Genomic DNA, 17,382 nt, shown 5'->3' on the forward strand with positions numbered 1-17,382 from the left:
AGAAAGAAGAAGATGGAAGAAACAGATTATAGTATATGGAGCCTCCAAAAGCTAAGGGAGATGTGTGTGGCCACAATGAACTGCATCATGCATGCATCCGTTGGCATTGGCACTCCCATCCTATATTCCAAGACACAAGTAACCTCTCCAAGAACAAGTCTCTCGCTCTCGGGTTGTGCTTTCTGGCAGGACACGAACGTGACACTAGCGACACATCACGGCAAAAAAAAAATAGAAAGAAGTTTTCTTTCATACCTTTTGCCAAAATCAATAAACCCTTGCAAGCATCATCCATGGGGAAAGAGAGAGAGAGAGAGTTAAAGGATCACAAAAGCTCTGCAAATTTGGTTTCAGCTCCAGTAGAGGATGCTTCTGGTTCTGGCATGGGCGGAGCTAGGGGTATGCCCCTGTATTCCTTGGCATACCCAAAATTTGGGAGAAAATACTAATAAGTATACACAGATTTAAAATATCTCTAAGAGTCTTTCTAAATTACACTCTCTAAATTATTATTTGGATAGTCTTCTGCACAAAAATCGTATTTTATATGTTTTCACTCTCTAAAAGTTTTTCTATATCTTGTGTACACTCTAGAAAGTTATTTCCATTATCTATCTTTGACTAGCGAGAAACGCGGAAGGGAGGATGGCTACATTTGGATAACCACTTAGAGAAGCTGTTGGAGGATATTTTTCCATCAAAATCTCTATTCCTAGCTACGAAGAAAGATATAGAGAGTCTTGCTCTGCGTGTCGTGTCCGCCCCTGATGCCTGACCTCCGTATCCCGTCCATTTAGCGTTCAGTGAGACGGTGGTTCCCCGCTCAGGTGCTCCTCCCCCAACTCCGGCAACCTGACAGCCTCGTGACCTCGGGTCCTTACCCCCCATCAGTTATCACTCATGACTCATGTCCTCTCCTCCTAACGCGAGTTGCGAAGGATGGAAGGTGCCGACCACCGGCCCGTTGGGGCACTGGGCACTGTCGGCTTTGCAGTGGCGGCCAAGACGCCAGCAAGCGGCGCATCTTCTGCGACCCTTCTTCGACCGGTGGCCATACTCGGACCACTATTTTATAATATTATTTAATTATTTATGTTTACAACTTATACTTGGATCACTATTGTGAATTTGTTATTATTATTATAACTTTTTGTCCATTATATTTCGTATTTGATTTTGAATTTTTTTTACATATGGCATGCCCAGTCATAAATTTCTGGCTCCGCCACTGGGTTCTGGAGCAGCGCAGGGGAGAGAGGCGAGCAAAGACAAACCCGCAGGTGATGATGCATCCATGGCGATGATGCATCCAGGTGCTTCGCTTTGCATTCCATGGCGATTGGCGCGTGCGTGACGCGAGCTGAGCCACACGCGGCACATCACAAGGGATCGCCGTGGCGGCACATCACAAGAGCAGAGGAGCTTGCCTAGTATAATAAGGCCGAGGAGATCGAGCCCACCTTATCGCCGCCAGTCACCCACCCCCCAGGCCCCCACAACACTCGAGAGACCCTCCCAAAGTCCCAAAGGCCGCCGCCGCCGCCGCCATGGCCGCGCAGACCTTCCTCTTCGCGCCGCCCGCCGCCCTCTTCGCCGCCCCCTCTTCCTCCGCACGCCCTTTCCACTCGCTCCGCCTCGTCGCTGGGCCCGGGGGTGCCGCCGCCGCCAGGGCGCTCGTCCTCGCCGACGCCACCAAGAAGGCCGTCGCCGTCCTCAAGGGCACATCCGAGGTCGAGGGCGTCGTCACGCTCACGCAGGAGGACGACGGTGCGTCCCCAATCCCATTACCTTGCCACTTTCTCCTCTCATCCACCTTCCGTCTACTACAGGCTTAGCTTCGGTAGTTGGATCGCTGGGCAGCCGAAACAGGCACCCTCGTTTCCCCTTTTCTTAATTGGCAGCACCACATTTTATTTCTCTCTGGGCTATAGCAATTTGCTCGAGTTTGTGCCACGGTTATCTAAAAATTTCAACTTTTCTTCTAATTGCACACGACGACTGCACCGATTTGCTCTGCAGCAGGCATCAGCCAAGAAAAAGAAAATAGCTTCATGTTTGCTCACATTCTACCTTCATTCATAGTTCACGCAGACTCTGTAACTCAATTCGAGGACAGTTTCACTGTTTTGGTGCTGCAAATGTATGACTAGAATCCATATGCACGAGTCTCAACTGTTCACTAGCTCAACTAAACATGTTACCTCAACTGTTGGGCTAATGGGCTTAGTTAGGCCATTCATTGCCGATACATTACTTGTGCGATTCCTCACTGGCATCTCCACCAGTGCACATGCATTTTGCTCCTGAGACACAACTGCCTGTGCCTACTATTGCCCCTATGAATCTTTCTCTTGCATAACAGGACCAACCACTGTCAACGTCCGTGTCACTGGACTTACTCCTGGACTTCATGGCTTCCACCTTGTGAGTGTTGTTCTCTTGTGTAATCAGCTTTTAATCTCAACTCCTTGTTTTGTTAGGATAATGATACACTTGTTCGTTTTGCAGCACGAGTTTGGCGATACCACCAATGGATGCATATCCACAGGTCGTGATTTCCATCCAACTATTTCTGTCATATGATGCTATTCAGGCTATCGTTTCATGCATCCTTGTTGATGCTTGCGCTCTGAAAATAAATTAAGCCATCTAGTTGCTCAAGCTACCAAATGCCTTTTTGTTTACATAATACTTACAGATCAAAATTTAATATTCAGGACCACATTTCAACCCAAACAATTTGACACACGGTGCGCCAGAAGATGAAGTCCGCCATGCGGGTGACCTGGGAAACATTGTTGCCAATGCTGAGGGTAAGGCCTGTAAAAATCATCAGTACACTTGTGATATTCATTTGCAAATATCTTCTTCTGGATGAATGACCTGTTTTGTGCAATGTGTGTTATACTGGTGATGATATAGGAGTCGCTGAGGCAACCATTGTTGATAATCAGGTAATCATACTTTCACACTATGTAAGCTATACTCATATTATTTCTGCATTTCGAAATTCAGTTTGGTAATTTTTGCTATTCCTTTTACACAGATTCCTTTGAGCGGCACAAATTCAGTTGTTGGGAGAGCATTTGTGGTTCACGAGCTTGAAGATGATTTGGGGAAAGGTGTGTCTAGTTCCACTTGCATGCCCCATTTCCCTGTCTTAGTTAATACATGAATGATACTTATTCATCTGTCCAATGTGTTTAGGCGGCCATGAGCTTAGCCTCAGTACTGGAAATGCTGGTGGAAGACTGGCATGCGGTATGTTCTCTCAGCCATATTTATGAATCCATGAATGGACATACATAGTTTATGACAATGTTACTTAAGCATGCATGCATGAGAAAGAACACTACCTGTTCAGTTGATTCTTATATATATGATGGTAAAGATAAGGAACTGCGATAATTTTACATCACACATTCAAATTTCTGTTGTTCAGACACTATCAATTTAGGCATTGCTTAATATTTGTTTCTTGCGCAGGTGTTGTTGGCCTGACTCCATTGTAGGTTGCTCGCTCGCCGGATTGCAGTTGAGACTTCCGTGTCACATCCATGGTGGCCTTTTGGCTTGAATCGTGCTATTGGAGGCAGTGCCTTTTTTGTATTACTTGAATTTGCACCATGCATGGTGTGGTGGTTAATATATAGCCCTTGCAGGTCGGTCGGTTGGTCATATTAAAAAAACTAATAATTATCTAGCTGAGGAAAATAAGTGTTGTCACATATCGTGAAGGTCGATCTATGAAGCACTATGAACATCAACTCTTTACTGCCGTGTTTTGTTGTTGTACCAGCTGTAAAACTTTTGAGCATGTGTTTGTTATTGCATTAAGTGTTACTGGACATCCATCTTAGGTTTATGTTTACCATGCATATAATAAGATGATGAATACCTGCAAGCTAAGCTAGCTGTCCTGTGCTGTTGTTTATTACATTTGCATCCTCCGATTGCTCCTCCAGGCCTCTAGTTGCATCGCACAGAATTAGCGCCTTAATTAACAGCCAGAAGACAGCAGGAACCTAAAAATGGCCAGCAGCAGATCAGTACGTGCGTGCCATAGTTTTTATAAGAAACCTCGTCGCATCGAAGAAGAGATTAATTGTATATAGGTAATAATAATCCATCAAATTATATTATCCGGTTGTTCGTGGATGGCGCCACCGCCGGCGGGAGCGGGACTGGTCGTCGTGTCGCTGCTGCTGGCCGCCGTCGCGTCGTCGGCCGGCGCCGCCAAGCTTAAGGCCCTGACGCCGGGCGGGCGCGTGGTGCACCACAACCATGGCAAGTTCACGTGCGGCCCCTGGAAGGCGGCGCACGCGACCTTCTACGGCGGGCGCGACGGGTCCGGCACGACGGCGGGCGCGTGCGGGTACAAGGACACCCGGGCGGAGGGGTACGGCGTGCAGACGGTGGCCGTGAGCCCGGTGCTGTTCGGCGACGGCGCGGCGTGCGGCGGCTGCTACGAGGTGCGGTGCGTGGACAGCCCCGACGGGTGCAAGGCCGGCGCGGTGGTGGTGACGGCGACGAACCTGTGCCCGCCCAACTACCAGCAGTCGAGCGACAGCGGCGGGTGGTGCAACCCGCCGCGGGAGCACTTTGACCTGAGCATGCCGGCGTTCCTGCAGATCGCGCAGGAGAAGGCCGGCATCGTGCCGGTGTCGTACCGGCGGGTGGCGTGCGCGAAGCAGGGCGGCATCCGGTACACCGTCACCGGGAACAGGTACTTCAACATGGTGACGGTGACCAACGTGGGCGGCGCCGGCGACCTGGCGGCGGTGTCGGTGAAGGGGAGCAAGCGCGTCGGGTGGACGGAGCTGAAGCGCAACTGGGGGCAGGTGTGGCAGACCGGGGAGGACCTCACCGGCGAGTCGCTGACGTTCCGGGTGATGACCAGCGACCACCGCAAGGCCACCTCCTGGCACGTCCTCCCCACGGGCTGGCAATTCGGCGTCACCTACCAGGCCGACAAGAACTTCTAGCTAGCTACCTACTCGTCGTCGTCGTCGTCGTCGTCATTCCATTATGCATTCCATGCCTGATCCACAGCCGCCATTGCAGATCGATCACGAGCATCTGCTATATGTATATCTCTGATCCGCCTGTGTACTGATCGACATGCATAGGCAAGGATTTTTTTTTTTTGAGATTACACAGTATAACTCAGACACTCATATCATCTGGTAATTAAGCAAAACGAAATGACATCAACGAAACTGACTCGCATATGCTAGGAATATAACAGATGCTCGATCGGCTGAAATGAAATTGGCTTGAGATCGATATCCCAGTCTGGGGTATAGTATAGTATTTGTGTGCTTGCAAGGAACAGAGACTGCTGCATGACTTGGACAGTGACGTGGCAGAGGAGACGAGAGAGAGAGCAGCTAGACGACGTACACGACGTGGCGGCCCTCCGTCCTATACGCGGAGAATACTACATTTTTTTTAATTCTTTGGAGGGCTATAGTATAAATAGGCGGGCCAATCCAAACACGCGCAGCCAGGGCCTCTCCTATCCATCCACCCAGCATCCACTCGCTAGCTCCTCAATCCTCATGGGCCTCTCCACAGCTTACTCCCCGGCCGGATCGCGCCTCGTGACCACCCCGCTCGGCGCCGGCGCCGCGCAGCTCCTCCGCCCGCGCCGGACCCCGCTCGCCACCGTCCGATGCTCCGTCGACGCCGCCAAGTAAGTACCCCGATCGACGAGCGTATCAGCTACCTACTTGTAATATAAATCAGCATGCATGTCGGCCGGCGATTAACATAACATGCGTGTATGTGTGCGCCTCATCAGGCAGGTGCAGGACGGCGCGGCGACGGTCGCGCCGGAGAAGCCGGCGTCGCGCAAGGGCTTCGGGGTCTTCAGCACCATCTACGACCTCAAGGCGGTGAGTCGCCGGCCCGTCTCACACGCGATCCACCCTCAGTCACCCCCATGTGTTTGTTGGAATGCTCCGTCGGCTGGCTACTAGTTCCTTTCTGCTGCATGCTGTACCGTCGTTGGAGTTGGACCCGCGCTGCTACTGCTACTGCTACTGCCTCAAAAAGTAGAATTCCTTTCCGACCTAATAAGCTAGAGTTGCTGGTGGGGACTGCGACGCCGCTCCTGAATATTTAATCCATCTTCTTCTCAGGGTTTTGTAAAGCACGCAACTGTGTTAAAAAGATCCGCGTATTGCTATTGCACAATCTTCACATACTAGAATAGGATTATTTTATTTTACATAGGAGTATATTGCAATAACGCTAGCTTGTTGCTATGGTACTGGATAGCAGCGCGCACACCAATCAAACCGTTGGGCCTCTATAAATTTCCTACATACCACAGCGTAGTTGGGTGGAGTGCCAGCGTCAAGGAGATCGAGCACTGTACGGTGCAGGCCACCAAATATTGACCGGTAACTGTGAGATGCGATCAAGTAGTGGTTTCTTAGTTAGCAAATAGCAATACAGCAAAATGGTGTTGACATGTAAATGTAATAGCTCTTTGAGTCGGCATGCCATTGCTTGATTTCTTTTTTTTTTTCATTATGCTACATACTTGTATTATGTACCAATCTATCGTTCCTTCCGTCGAATGGAACACAGGATAGTGAACATTGCAAGAGCAAGTCATGGAAGAAGTTAGTGAGCATTGCTGTGTCAGGCGCGGCTGGGATGATATCAAATCATCTGCTTTTCAAAGTAAGTAATCTTTTATTTTACGAAGTTCTATGGGCCGCAAATTGGTGACCCTTAGGTGCACCTCCAACCCTCTTTAGTTCAAATATATGTGCTACTTTTTCTAAGATAGGACCTTATTTTGGAGAAGTTGTACAAATATTTAAACTAAAGAGAATTGGATGTGCACCTAAGGTCACCAATTTACACCCCTAATAAGTTCCCATGTTTTCTAACTGGAGATGCAGTGTTGTTGACCACACCTTTGACTATAAAAATTTCAGCTTGCCTCTGGTGAGGTTTTTGGACAAGACCAACCAATAGCACTTAAGTTACTTGGCTCAGAAAGATCATTCCAAGCACTAGAAGGTAACTGACTTTTTTTTTCTCTGCCTCAGTTTTTGTGAAGCGGAATTCTTTTTTTTTCTTGAACACGGACAATAACTCCATTTCTTTATATTAAGAAAGAGAAAAAAATTCATATTTGCTACATTGTTTAATTTCCAAGCTAACCATATTCTCAGATATCAGTCCATCAATGTGACTGAACATATATGTGCCCTCCATTCCTAATGTGCTTTTGAAATTGCAACTGTAGGTGTAGCTATGGAACTGGAGGACTCACTATATCCATTGCTGAGGGAAGTCAGCATTGGTATGGATCCTTATGAGGTCTTTGAAGATGTAGATTGGGCTCTTCTTATTGGTGCTAAGCCCCGAGGCCCTGGAATGGAGCGAGCTGCATTACTAGACATCAATGGCCAAATCTATGCTGACCAGGTTTCTTTCTGTTCCTCGTTTCTTCTCAAGTACTATGTCATGAAATTGTAAAGAAACCCTCTCAGGAAAAGTGCCAGGGAGCATTTATGAAACTTCACCCTCAAATTAACAAGGATTACTTAGCATAGAACTGCTAACACCCAAAACCAGCAACCAAGTATATATTTGAGTGCAATGAACAAATGGTGATGTGCTCTAAAGTTTTTTTAACTATGCCAGGGGAAAGCACTTAACGCCGTGGCATCGCCGAACGTGAAAGTCATAGTTGTTGGAAATCCCTGTAACACTAAGTATGGACGCTTATATGTTTTACCAAGTATTAATGTTTTCTGCTATTGCCATGTCTGAGTTGTGGCTTGCCCTTGATGCAGTGCATTGATTTGCATGAAAAATGCTCCAAACATACCTGCAAAAAATTTCCATGCGCTCACGAGGTTGGATGAAAATAGAGCAAAGTGCCAGGTGCCTGATGTTGGCTTTTTATTGTTTCTTGTCCTTTTTCCCCAGCAGACAAACAGATTAAGCAATCACACGCAATCTCCTTTTGTAGCTAGCACTAAAAGCAGGCGTGTTTTATGACAAAGTATCAAACATGACTATTTGGGGGAACCACTCAACAACTCAGGTGAAGATATGATTATGAATGCCCAGGCTTTTGCAGATACATTTTTTCGCTGATTGTTGGTAACTTGGTACTGATCACCATGCGTAGGTTCCTGATTTCTTGAATGCCAAAATTGATGGGAGACCAGCGAAAGAAGTCATTAAGGATACAAAGTGGTTAGAAGAAGAATTCACATTGACAGTTCAAAATGTACGTCTCTCTGTTTGCTACATATTTGCAGTTATCTGTCACTCAAGAACTTAGACAATGCTGTATCATAATTTGTTTCATCCCTACATATTTAAACAGCGCGGAGGTGTGCTCATCCAAAAATGGGGCAGATCTTCAGCTGCATCAACCGCTGTTTCAATAGTGGATGCTATTAGATCCCTTGTAACTCCTACCCCAGAAGGCGATTGGTTCTCTTCAGGGGTTAGTTTTGATCCCTTTAAATTGTTCATTGTTTTGTTTTGGCGTTTTTCTGAAAGGAAAATAAAAATAAAACACAGGTTTATACTACTGGAAATCCTTATGGCATAGCAGAGAACATCGTGTTCAGTATGCCATGCAGATCAAAGGTACAATTCAGGATCCAAGTTGCCTGCATAACTTTTGTTCCTAGGATCAGACTCAACTCTAATGATCTTGAAATTCTTCCAACAGGGTGATGGTGACTATGAACTAGCTACTGATGTGTTAATGGACGATTTTCTCTGGCAACGTATTAAAAAGGTGAGGGTAATAGGAACTGCCTTCAACAATAAGCTGTAGACTACAGGCGACAAAAAAAAGATTTTATTGTAACCATTGACCCTGTAATTCTAATTCTTTCAGACTGAAGCCGAGTTGATTGCTGAGAAGAAATGCGTAGCCCATCTTACAGGAGAGGTAAATCACCATGATTACCGAAATCCTTTTTTAATGATGTATGCATGTAAAATAGAGATTGTGCTGCAAATGATCGACTTCGTTTTTCCTCGTGGAATGCAGGGGATTGCATTTTGTGATCTTCCAGAAGATACCATGCTTCCAGGAGAGATGTAAGTTAGTAACAGCAGCACGACCGGGCGAATGCGCACTTGTGTATGTTAATGCAGTTTCGGGCGAAAACACAGACGATAGTTGAGAGAAGCAGCTGCTTACAGATGCTATCTATATGTATGTTCAGTTAAGTGTGCCATAGGAATTTGCCTATGATGCGAAGTTTGTACACTAATAAAGTAACAAAATGATGCCGAGCTACTAAACGTGCATCAAGCATAGCTAGAATCATCAAGTTGCTTTCAGATTGCAACAACAATCGATCTTCGTTCATGGCAAAAACATAATAACCAGAAGAAACAGAGCCACCCGTAGGCACAGCCGCAAATTTGGATTCATCGCTACATCTACCATCCATTTTGAAACAAGAAAAAAAGACACTCAAAAACACCAACACAACTGTACCGCAAAAGCATCATGATTCAGCCACGGTGAATCTGATCTGAAATATATATACAGGATTCTGCACTAACATTGTCCGTTGCAGCCAGAAGCATGACAAATAGCATCGTCACATCCCGATGTGATGATAAGCAGTACGCACACTTATAACAACAGCACTGGAGGAATTCATACTCAGCCATACACCATTAGCTCTCGGGCTGCAAGACGCTACTGCTATTGCTAAACTCCACAGGTCCATGTCATGCAATGCAATACACTTAAGCGGATGCCCAAGTTGCGGCTGCCTCAAAACACAGCGGATTAACCTAAGTGTCATGAGATTATCTTACTCCAATACCAGGCTGCTATTTGCCATAGATGCACATGCCCACCTCGTAGCTCACCAAGAGCATTATTGCCGAAAAGAAGACAAGGCAGAAGCCACCACGCAGCACCGTGGTAATCGTGCTGCAGCCACAGTGTATACGGGTACCAGGCTCAAAATCTGTGATGAGCAGCTCCATGCCTTGATTCTTTTGCAGGGACCACTTATCAGGCCCAGAAGCTACAGCTAAACTACCTATACTGATCACTTCAGCAGAGACATGGAAGGTGTTGGGGCGTGCTCCAGAAATAGGAGCTAAGGATTTGCGGAGGTGTGCCGGGAACTCCGATGCAAAAGCTGGTGGAGCGGAGATGGAATCCAATATCCGCTTTCCGATGGAACTACTCTTAGCTTGCCCATCTGTGGAACACAACACAAAAAACTTGTCAACAATGTTCCTTTTACAGGTATTACAGGCACAAGCTAATGACCAGGAAATTGCATGCCAGCTGTATATAATCCTGCCCCCATTAAGCAAGATTGAGCTAGATTTTCTCAACAACACAAAACAGTCTAATACTTCAATCCTGCTTAATAAGGGTAAGTATACAACTAACATAAAAGAATCTGGTGCAAAAGGTATGAAATGCGCCTTTTCCATCATGGATCATATAGCTGACCTATTGTAATTTTCCATAGTAGATTACCTGGTAAAACAACACAATTTAACTGACTACCAGCCTCAGGTAACCTAGCAGATGATGGAGCACCAACTACAAAATTAGGTTCTAAAACCTTTTGAGTTGGACTATATGTATACATGGTATTGTTGACCTGTAAAAGTAGAAAAATGTGGGTGATCACCAGCAAACATATCTATGCTCTGCACAAAACACAGCAACTTCGTCTCTTCATTCAAACAAAAGCATACCTCTTGGGTGAGAACTGGACCATTAAAAGCATGGGAACTACCAGCTGACTGCTGTATGTTGCCCAGAATATCATTGAATAAATTATCATCCATTGCATCATAATATGGCATACCATCATCCACCATGCCAATACCTGATAGATTGGTTGCAGGGGAATTAAGAATTCCATTCACCTGCCTAAACCCATCATCACACATGGTGGAATCGAAGGGTGCATCATAGAACATCAAAGAATCATCCTCTGGCATAACTGAATTTGTTATAGAAGAATGTGGAGGATCAATGACACTTGAGCCAAAATGGGAATCTTCTTGTATTGACTGCAACAACTGTTCCAGCTCATCAGGCTGGAAAATCTGGTCATCAGGGAGTGGAGGAATATCATTGTTAGCTCCATTTACAGTTTCCAAAGAATCGGGTGTTTTCCATGCCCAACCATCCGAAGGACAGACGGTGGATTCATTGCCTACAGGGCAATCTAGATTTGCAGCATCTGCAAAATCCTTCAGCTCTAGGAATCCATCACTGGGGCTGAAATTATTAAGAAAATATCCAGCATTGGCATTTGATATCATATTTCCATTAAGCATTAAGCTATTTTGCTCCCCAGGCTCAACATACTGAAGAAAATTAGAGGCAAGGTTCGGGTCACTTAAAATGTCCCCAGAATTTCCATCTACATCTTCAGAATGGTTGCTATTATTTGAGGTATCAGAAACTGGCAAACCAATTGTACCATTCCCATTTTGATCACCCAAACCCTGAAAAAGAAAAGAGCATTTATCAGAACAAATACCAATGTGTAAATTTGATACCAAAATCAAAATGAACCGAGTACGAAACAAATAAAAGGATCACCTATACATCAAAACTTACATAAAAAAAAGCCCCTGCATGGATGGACAGTAAGCTCATTTAGATTGACGAAATGCTTTTATTACAATAACAAAAAACTTATTGTCAAAGAACTATTCTGTTTGATAATCTGTATACTGTAACATGATGTGGAGTTCACACCATACAGTCAAAGATGGATGGCAACACAGAATCCCAACCTTTTATGCTCAGAAATGAGTATTATGACATCATGACTCTTGTAGTCGTGATCTCATATAACTTGCTACCTGAGAAAAAAGTAGCAAGATTTATGCCAAAAAGACAAACAAGTCAGTGCCCTTGCTAGGCGGCATGGAATAGTATTCCAAAAATACAAGTTACATACAACAAGCTCTTGCTGGAGGAAATCCAGCAACCCTGTTAAGAGCAAGGTGGATGATTAATCGATATGTATATAGAAATGTAAGGCTTGACAAAGTCATGTTCTGTCGACAAGGTGCCCATAGCCCCTTTCGAAAGATTACGTGCCTTCAACTGGCATCCTAGAAGAATCACACTAAGGCCTAAGAGGAACATGCTGATCCATGACTTGACGACTAGCGAACCACTTGTTTAGTATTGTCTTTGGTGCAACAGTTATAGAAATTGTACTTGCACTAGCATAATTCGCAAGCTTTTCCTTCAATCAGATGCTAGAAGCAACCAATGGAAATTCCAATACTAGGCAAACCAAAATCTGAAAAGATCATAGCAGCTCTACAATTATTAAAACCCACCTGTAGAACCATCGAAAAACAGAACATTCAACACGTGACTTCTACAATATCCATAACCAGTGTCCTTTGCCTATAAAGCAATGTATTATTATCAAACAAGGTACCAAGACCACTCAAGATGATTTGTGAACTACTACCGATGGCAGAAGTAGTGAACTACAGAACATAGGTTGGTCGCTCAAATGATCCACGTGATGCCGGTTCTGATGCGTACTTCAAACATTAAAGTGGCATGTTTTAAGAGGGAAATAGGAAGTATTCAGTGTATGATCAAAGGCTTTAAAAAAAAGGAATAAAAATCCTACACAGTTGCACATAAGCAAACAATATTAATGGCTCATATAGAAGATTTATCAGAATAACAATTCATATAAATAGGAGTGCACTGTCTAATAATCTACGAAAAAAATGAGATGCATCAAGCGCTTCTTCAAGTGCCATTCAATTTAATCGGAACAATAGAATAGTTCCAGAGGTATAGCAAGTATAACTCCTCTGTTTCATGTTATCCACAGACCTCAGGTTTCGGAGGCTAACAAGTACAAGTAAGACCTAAATGTGTGTACGTCAAAATAAATTCAATATGTACTGTTAGCGAGGCTGTTAGCAAGGCTTATAGTGGGCCGGCCTTTGGGACTTGGCGCCTAGCCTAGGCGGCTAGGGTTTTAGATGGGTTATGGTAATTGATCTCGATTAGGCAAGGATCTCCGTTGATTGGGTGTGTTCTATAAACCCTAGATACCGATCCTTGCCTATATAATGTACCCCATGTACTCTCGTTAATCAATCACCAATTTCCCGTGCCATATTTGCTATCATGGTATCACGAGTCCGGGTCTTCTTCCCGATTCGTCTTCCGCTGCCCTAGCGCGCCGGCACCTCGCCGTGCAGCGCTCGCGCGCCGGCCTCCCGCCGTGCCGCGCCCACCTTCCCTGCGCGCCAGCTCCGCTGCGCTGCGCCCCAAACCCTAGCCATGGCTGGCCCCTCCTCCCCTAGCGCCGAGCAGGCCGCCGCCACCGCCAAAGCGGCTGCCGATGCAGCCGCCCAGGAGAAGGAGCGCGCTCAGGAGACGGAGCGCGCCCAAGCCGCGCGCGCTGCTGCCCTTCAGCGCGCCGCCGACGCCGAGGCCGCCGCCGCCACGAAGGAGCGGGACGCCGCCGCCGCGAAGATCCAGACCGCTCTGGATCGCGCGGCCGCCGCTCGCGCCGAAGCCGGCGCCCCGACGCCGCCGCCCCAGGAGCAGAAGGATGGAGGATCCCCTCATCTGCAGCACCACGACTTCCACTCCGCCATGATGCTGCACGAGGCAGCCGCCGTCCTCAACCTCCACGCCAAGGTTCTAAAAAACGCTAGACGCTAGGCGAACGCTTGCCTATGGTTTAGAGTTTTTTTGTGATTAAACGTAGATTGAACATGATTAAACGTGTGTTGTGATTAAACGACACTGTGATTAAACGCAACGCTTGGCCACCGTTCATCGTTTAATCAAGATTAAACGATGTTTAAAAACGTTTTTTAGAACACTGCTCCACGCCCAGGCCGTCTCCATCCAGAACATCCGGAGTCTGATCACGACCATCCTCGACGTCAACTCCGGCAACTACGCTCGCTGGCGTGATCAGTTTCTACTGACCACCGACAAGTTCTCCCTCCAGGATCACGTGCTGGTCGACGCCCGCGCCCCTGCTTCCCCGGACTGGGCGCGCATGGACTGTGTCGTCCAGTCCTGGATCACCGGCACCCTCTCCGACGATCTCGCCGAGGCCATCTCCAGCCGCGGCGCCACGGCACGCGATCTGTGGGTCGCTGTGGAGACACACTTCCTGGGGAACCGCGAGACTCGGACCATCCTCCTCGACGTCGAGTTCCACGGCTTCTCCCAGGGCGACCTCTCCATCGCCGACTACCGCCGGCGCTTCAAGAAGATGGCTGATCAGCTCGATGATCTCGAGTCTCCCGTCTCGGACCGCACGCTCGTCCTCAACGTGCTTCGCGGCCTCAACGAGCGCTTCACCAGCATCGGCGTTCATCTCCGTCGCGCTCGCCCGTTCCCGACCTTCAAGTTGGCCCAGGCTGAGCTGCTGCTTGAGGAGATGAACATGGCGCACAAGTCCTCCTCAGCACCGCCCGCCGCGTTCGTCGCCTCGTCCACGCCAAAGCAAGTCGCGCCCTCCGGGGGCACCGGCTCCGGGGGCGCTGGCTCCAGCACACCTTCGACGCCCGGTTCTAAGCCCAAGAACCGACGCTCGAGGCGCGGTGGCGGCAACGGCGGCAACAACAGCGTCAACACCCGGTCCCCCGACGCTGCTGCGCCCTCCGGTGGCCAGGCTGCTAGCGCCAAATCGGCGGCCTCCCCTTGGCCGTCCTTCTGGAACCCATGGACCGGGTCTATCCAGATGTGGCCTGGTCCCCGGCATATTTGCTATCATGTACAGAAACCACGCTGACAAATAAGAAAGATGCAAGGGCAGCTATACCTGAATGAGATCGCTCATTTGAAGGTAGCCTTTCTCCAAAGCACCAGGGATCTCCTTAGGAGCGGGGGGCACCTCATGGTCAACAACAGCATCACCCTCGACCGGAAGCAAACCGACATCTTCGTCATCCTCCTCCCATTCCTCCTCGACGAAGGGTGCTCCATACTGTGCCCCGTTCTGTGGACCTGGGCCAGCTTTCTGGAAGATCCGGCACACCACAAAGGAGTCCTGGAAGAACAGGTTTGCGAATCAGTGTGAGTGCACTGCATTTATTTATATAGTTACAAGACTAGTACATTAGAGTATGCACATGCCCATTTTTGGCACCGGGCATACAGAACAATGTGCACGAGAGGCATGAATCCGAAGCAAATACGCAGAATTTTAATGAATAAGGGAGGGAGAAGGGGGTGGATTGATGACAATCCTGGATACCTGCGGGATCCCCGAGGCCTCTTCGCCCTCGAGTCGGTACTCGTGCATTACCCAGTTGGTGCGCTCGCCCTTGGGCGCGCGTCCGGCGTGGAAGACGAGCGTCTTCTTCATCCCCACGATCCTGGGCCCATGGCGCACCTCCCTGTCCTTGCCGGTGGTCTTCCAGTACCCCCCGGATGTGGCGCGGTTGGTGCGGGCGCGGTTGGCGTGCTTGCGGTCGAGGCGGCTGAAGAAGTACCACTGGGAGTCGCGGGAGCGGAGGCGGGAGCGGGCGGGGAGGTCCCAGGGCTCGAGCTTGTAGAGGTCGACCTCGGCGATGGCGTCGACCTTGAGTGGGCGGCCGAGGACCTTGCGCTTGAGGTAGTAGGAGACGAGCTCCTCGTCCGTGGGGTGGAAGCGGAAGCCCGGCGCGAGGGAGGTGGCCTCCGCGGCCGCCGGAGGCGGGGCGGAGGAGGAGGGGTGGGTCATGCGCGTGCCTGCTGCTGCTAGGGTTGTAGAGGAGATTGGATTGGAGGGAGGGGATTGGGGAAAGTTTTGCGGGAGGGAGAGGTCTACTCTTCCGGGAAGAAGGGGAGTGGCTTGGGCTATAAGAAAGCCCAGGGGCCTTTTCGGAACACCACGCCAACATTGCCAAAATCCAGGGATTTCACCATAATATAATACTAATTGCTTTGGGAGCCCTTTTACAGAATTCACCCCGTGCGATGGCTGTTTTCTGATCATGGCCACACGACTCTTTTTTTTTCAAATACCTGCCTGCGGTACGTAGTTGTATTTGAAGTTTTTTATTTTCTACCAAACATTGCTAGCTATTATGCGCCGTTAATCATAGTAATCTTAAATAGAAATGAAGCCGTTACATTACATACAACCGCATCAGTGGCGGATCCAGAAATGATTAAAGGATGGGCTGATTTCTTCTTCCTCTCTTTTTTCTTCTTCTTTTTTCTTCTCAAAAAATGGAAGAGGGGCTTAAGAGAGGGTTCCATTATTTCTGGGGGTGGGGGGGGGGCTAGAGCCCCCTAGATCCTAGATCCGGTGCTGCATCCGCCACTATAATGCCATAGATCACTTTAGAAACTACACGTCTTTTGGTTGCCATTTGAAGAGAAGATGGAACATGACTAAATGTCTAAACAGAGGTTTCTACGAATCCCTGCTACTGGTATTCAGTATTCCCCCACCGTTAGTGAGGGGGTGATTTGGAGAGGTTGTCGGTTACCACACCTTTTTGGAAAGTTTTTTTTTATTTTTTTACCTAATCTGTTGGAGATGCTTTGTATCAAAACCTTGTTCATTCATTGAAAAATGATTAATAAATAAATTCAAGTCTTTATTAGCACATCTAGCAAAAAAAAAAGGGGGGCATACATGCACAACAAAGGCCTTCTTTGTACAGTTTTCCATAATTGCACATATAGGAGAGTTTCACATGAGACACTAGCTAGGTTCGCGTATTATATTTGCAATTGGGGGACTCGTGAGGGAGAAGCTTGGCAAAACAACAACCATCATCCGGCTCCACGGTGGGAAGTTTCCCAACACCCAGGTGAGGTGATGCCTGCCTGCGTGGATTGCGTTGACCGTGGACTTTTCAGCGCCAACGGCCACGATTGGAGCGATTCGATGATGAAGCTGATGTCTGGTATTCTTCCATTAAAATAAAAATAAAATGAGAAAAAGGGTACTCGTGTGTTCACACATTCTGCGCGTGCAGTGCAGTGCATGCAGCTATGCCATGGATCGGATCTGCTATAGCTATTCACCTCTCCTGTGCTACTCCAAAAATAGAGCTGAGTCTGCTATTACTCTGTACTAAAAAAATATAAAAGACACGCACGATATGGCACGGTCTCCAAAAATTAATAGTCGACTCTTAATTTCTCATGTACCATAATGCTTCCAGCAACACAACCCATAACAATATATAGGCCGGAAACCACTTTTAAATATCCATGGTCCATCCTGTGATGTTAATTTTTCTCACATAAACAAAAGTTACATTAAAGTTAAAAGCGGTGATTTCCATATATACATATAGTGGCCTTGTTTAGATCCAAAGTTTAAAATTTCAAAAAATTTGTAAATCGTCTGCTTGATGTATTAAATGTAGTTGAAAAAA

General features: G+C 47.4%; 4 protein-coding genes across 4 annotated transcripts; 3 read left to right on the forward strand and 1 right to left on the reverse strand.

The window, feature by feature from the left end:
* The first annotated feature begins 1,318 nt into the window (after nucleotides 1-1,318).
* LOC120679092 (superoxide dismutase [Cu-Zn], chloroplastic) lies at nucleotides 1,319-3,906 on the forward strand. Its single transcript, XM_039960596.1, has 8 exons — nucleotides 1,319-1,767; nucleotides 2,363-2,424; nucleotides 2,509-2,548; nucleotides 2,718-2,813; nucleotides 2,923-2,954; nucleotides 3,047-3,122; nucleotides 3,208-3,261; nucleotides 3,487-3,906. The coding sequence occupies exons 1-8, from the start codon at nucleotides 1,548-1,550 to the stop codon at nucleotides 3,510-3,512; spliced, it is 606 nt and encodes a 201-aa protein (XP_039816530.1). The 5' UTR covers nucleotides 1,319-1,547; the 3' UTR covers nucleotides 3,513-3,906.
* Nucleotides 3,907-4,031: 125 nt separating this feature from the next.
* Nucleotides 4,032-5,157, forward strand: LOC120678320 (expansin-A32-like). Its single transcript, XM_039959443.1, has 2 exons — nucleotides 4,032-4,049; nucleotides 4,116-5,157. The coding sequence occupies exons 1-2, from the start codon at nucleotides 4,032-4,034 to the stop codon at nucleotides 4,983-4,985; spliced, it is 888 nt and encodes a 295-aa protein (XP_039815377.1). The 3' UTR covers nucleotides 4,986-5,157.
* A 339-nt stretch (nucleotides 5,158-5,496) lies between these two features.
* Nucleotides 5,497-9,350, forward strand: LOC120679202 (malate dehydrogenase [NADP], chloroplastic). The gene is made up of 14 exons (XM_039960737.1): nucleotides 5,497-5,695; nucleotides 5,804-5,897; nucleotides 6,598-6,693; nucleotides 6,954-7,038; nucleotides 7,268-7,449; nucleotides 7,669-7,739; nucleotides 7,821-7,911; nucleotides 8,000-8,074; nucleotides 8,162-8,263; nucleotides 8,363-8,485; nucleotides 8,563-8,631; nucleotides 8,717-8,785; nucleotides 8,888-8,941; nucleotides 9,044-9,350. Exons 1-14 carry the CDS (start codon nucleotides 5,562-5,564, stop codon nucleotides 9,095-9,097), a joined length of 1,299 nt encoding a protein of 432 aa, XP_039816671.1. The 5' UTR covers nucleotides 5,497-5,561; the 3' UTR covers nucleotides 9,098-9,350.
* A 144-nt stretch (nucleotides 9,351-9,494) lies between these two features.
* LOC120679201 (NAC domain-containing protein 53-like) lies at nucleotides 9,495-15,873 on the reverse strand. Its single transcript, XM_039960736.1, has 5 exons — nucleotides 15,261-15,873; nucleotides 14,826-15,053; nucleotides 10,735-11,496; nucleotides 10,511-10,637; nucleotides 9,495-10,223 (listed from the first exon to the last, which is right to left on the reverse strand). Exons 1-5 carry the CDS (start codon nucleotides 15,726-15,728, stop codon nucleotides 9,844-9,846), a joined length of 1,965 nt encoding a protein of 654 aa, XP_039816670.1. The 5' UTR covers nucleotides 15,729-15,873; the 3' UTR covers nucleotides 9,495-9,843.
* Nucleotides 15,874-17,382: the final 1,509 nt, after the last annotated feature.

This window comes from Panicum virgatum, chromosome 6N, assembly GCF_016808335.1.
Source record: "Panicum virgatum strain AP13 chromosome 6N, P.virgatum_v5, whole genome shotgun sequence".
In the NCBI taxonomy this organism is placed as follows: domain Eukaryota; kingdom Viridiplantae; phylum Streptophyta; class Magnoliopsida; order Poales; family Poaceae; genus Panicum; species Panicum virgatum.

Bases quoted from the DNA above. Each gene is read 5' to 3' on its own strand.
- LOC120679092 (XM_039960596.1), top strand. From the start codon at position 1,548: ATGGCCGCGCAGACCTTCCTCTTCGCGCCGCCCGCCGCCCTCTTCGCC. The intron at 1,768-2,362 runs GTGCGTCCCCAA...CTTGCATAACAG, and splicing joins GCTCACGCAGGAGGACGACG to GACCAACCACTGTCAACGTC. The intron at 2,425-2,508 runs GTGAGTGTTGTT...TTCGTTTTGCAG, and splicing joins GACTTCATGGCTTCCACCTT to CACGAGTTTGGCGATACCAC.
- LOC120679202 (XM_039960737.1), top strand. From the start codon at position 5,562: ATGGGCCTCTCCACAGCTTACTCCCCGGCCGGATCGCGCCTCGTGACC. The intron at 6,694-6,953 runs GTAAGTAATCTT...TAAAAATTTCAG, and splicing joins CAAATCATCTGCTTTTCAAA to CTTGCCTCTGGTGAGGTTTT. The intron at 8,942-9,043 runs GTAAATCACCAT...CGTGGAATGCAG, and splicing joins TAGCCCATCTTACAGGAGAG to GGGATTGCATTTTGTGATCT.
- LOC120679201 (XM_039960736.1), bottom strand. From the start codon at position 15,728: ATGACCCACCCCTCCTCCTCCGCCCCGCCTCCGGCGGCCGCGGAGGCC. The intron at 15,054-15,260 runs GTATCCAGGATT...CTGTTCTTCCAG, and splicing joins AGGCCTCGGGGATCCCGCAG to GACTCCTTTGTGGTGTGCCG. The intron at 10,638-10,734 runs GTATGCTTTTGT...CTACTTTTACAG, and splicing joins GTCCAGTTCTCACCCAAGAG to GTCAACAATACCATGTATAC.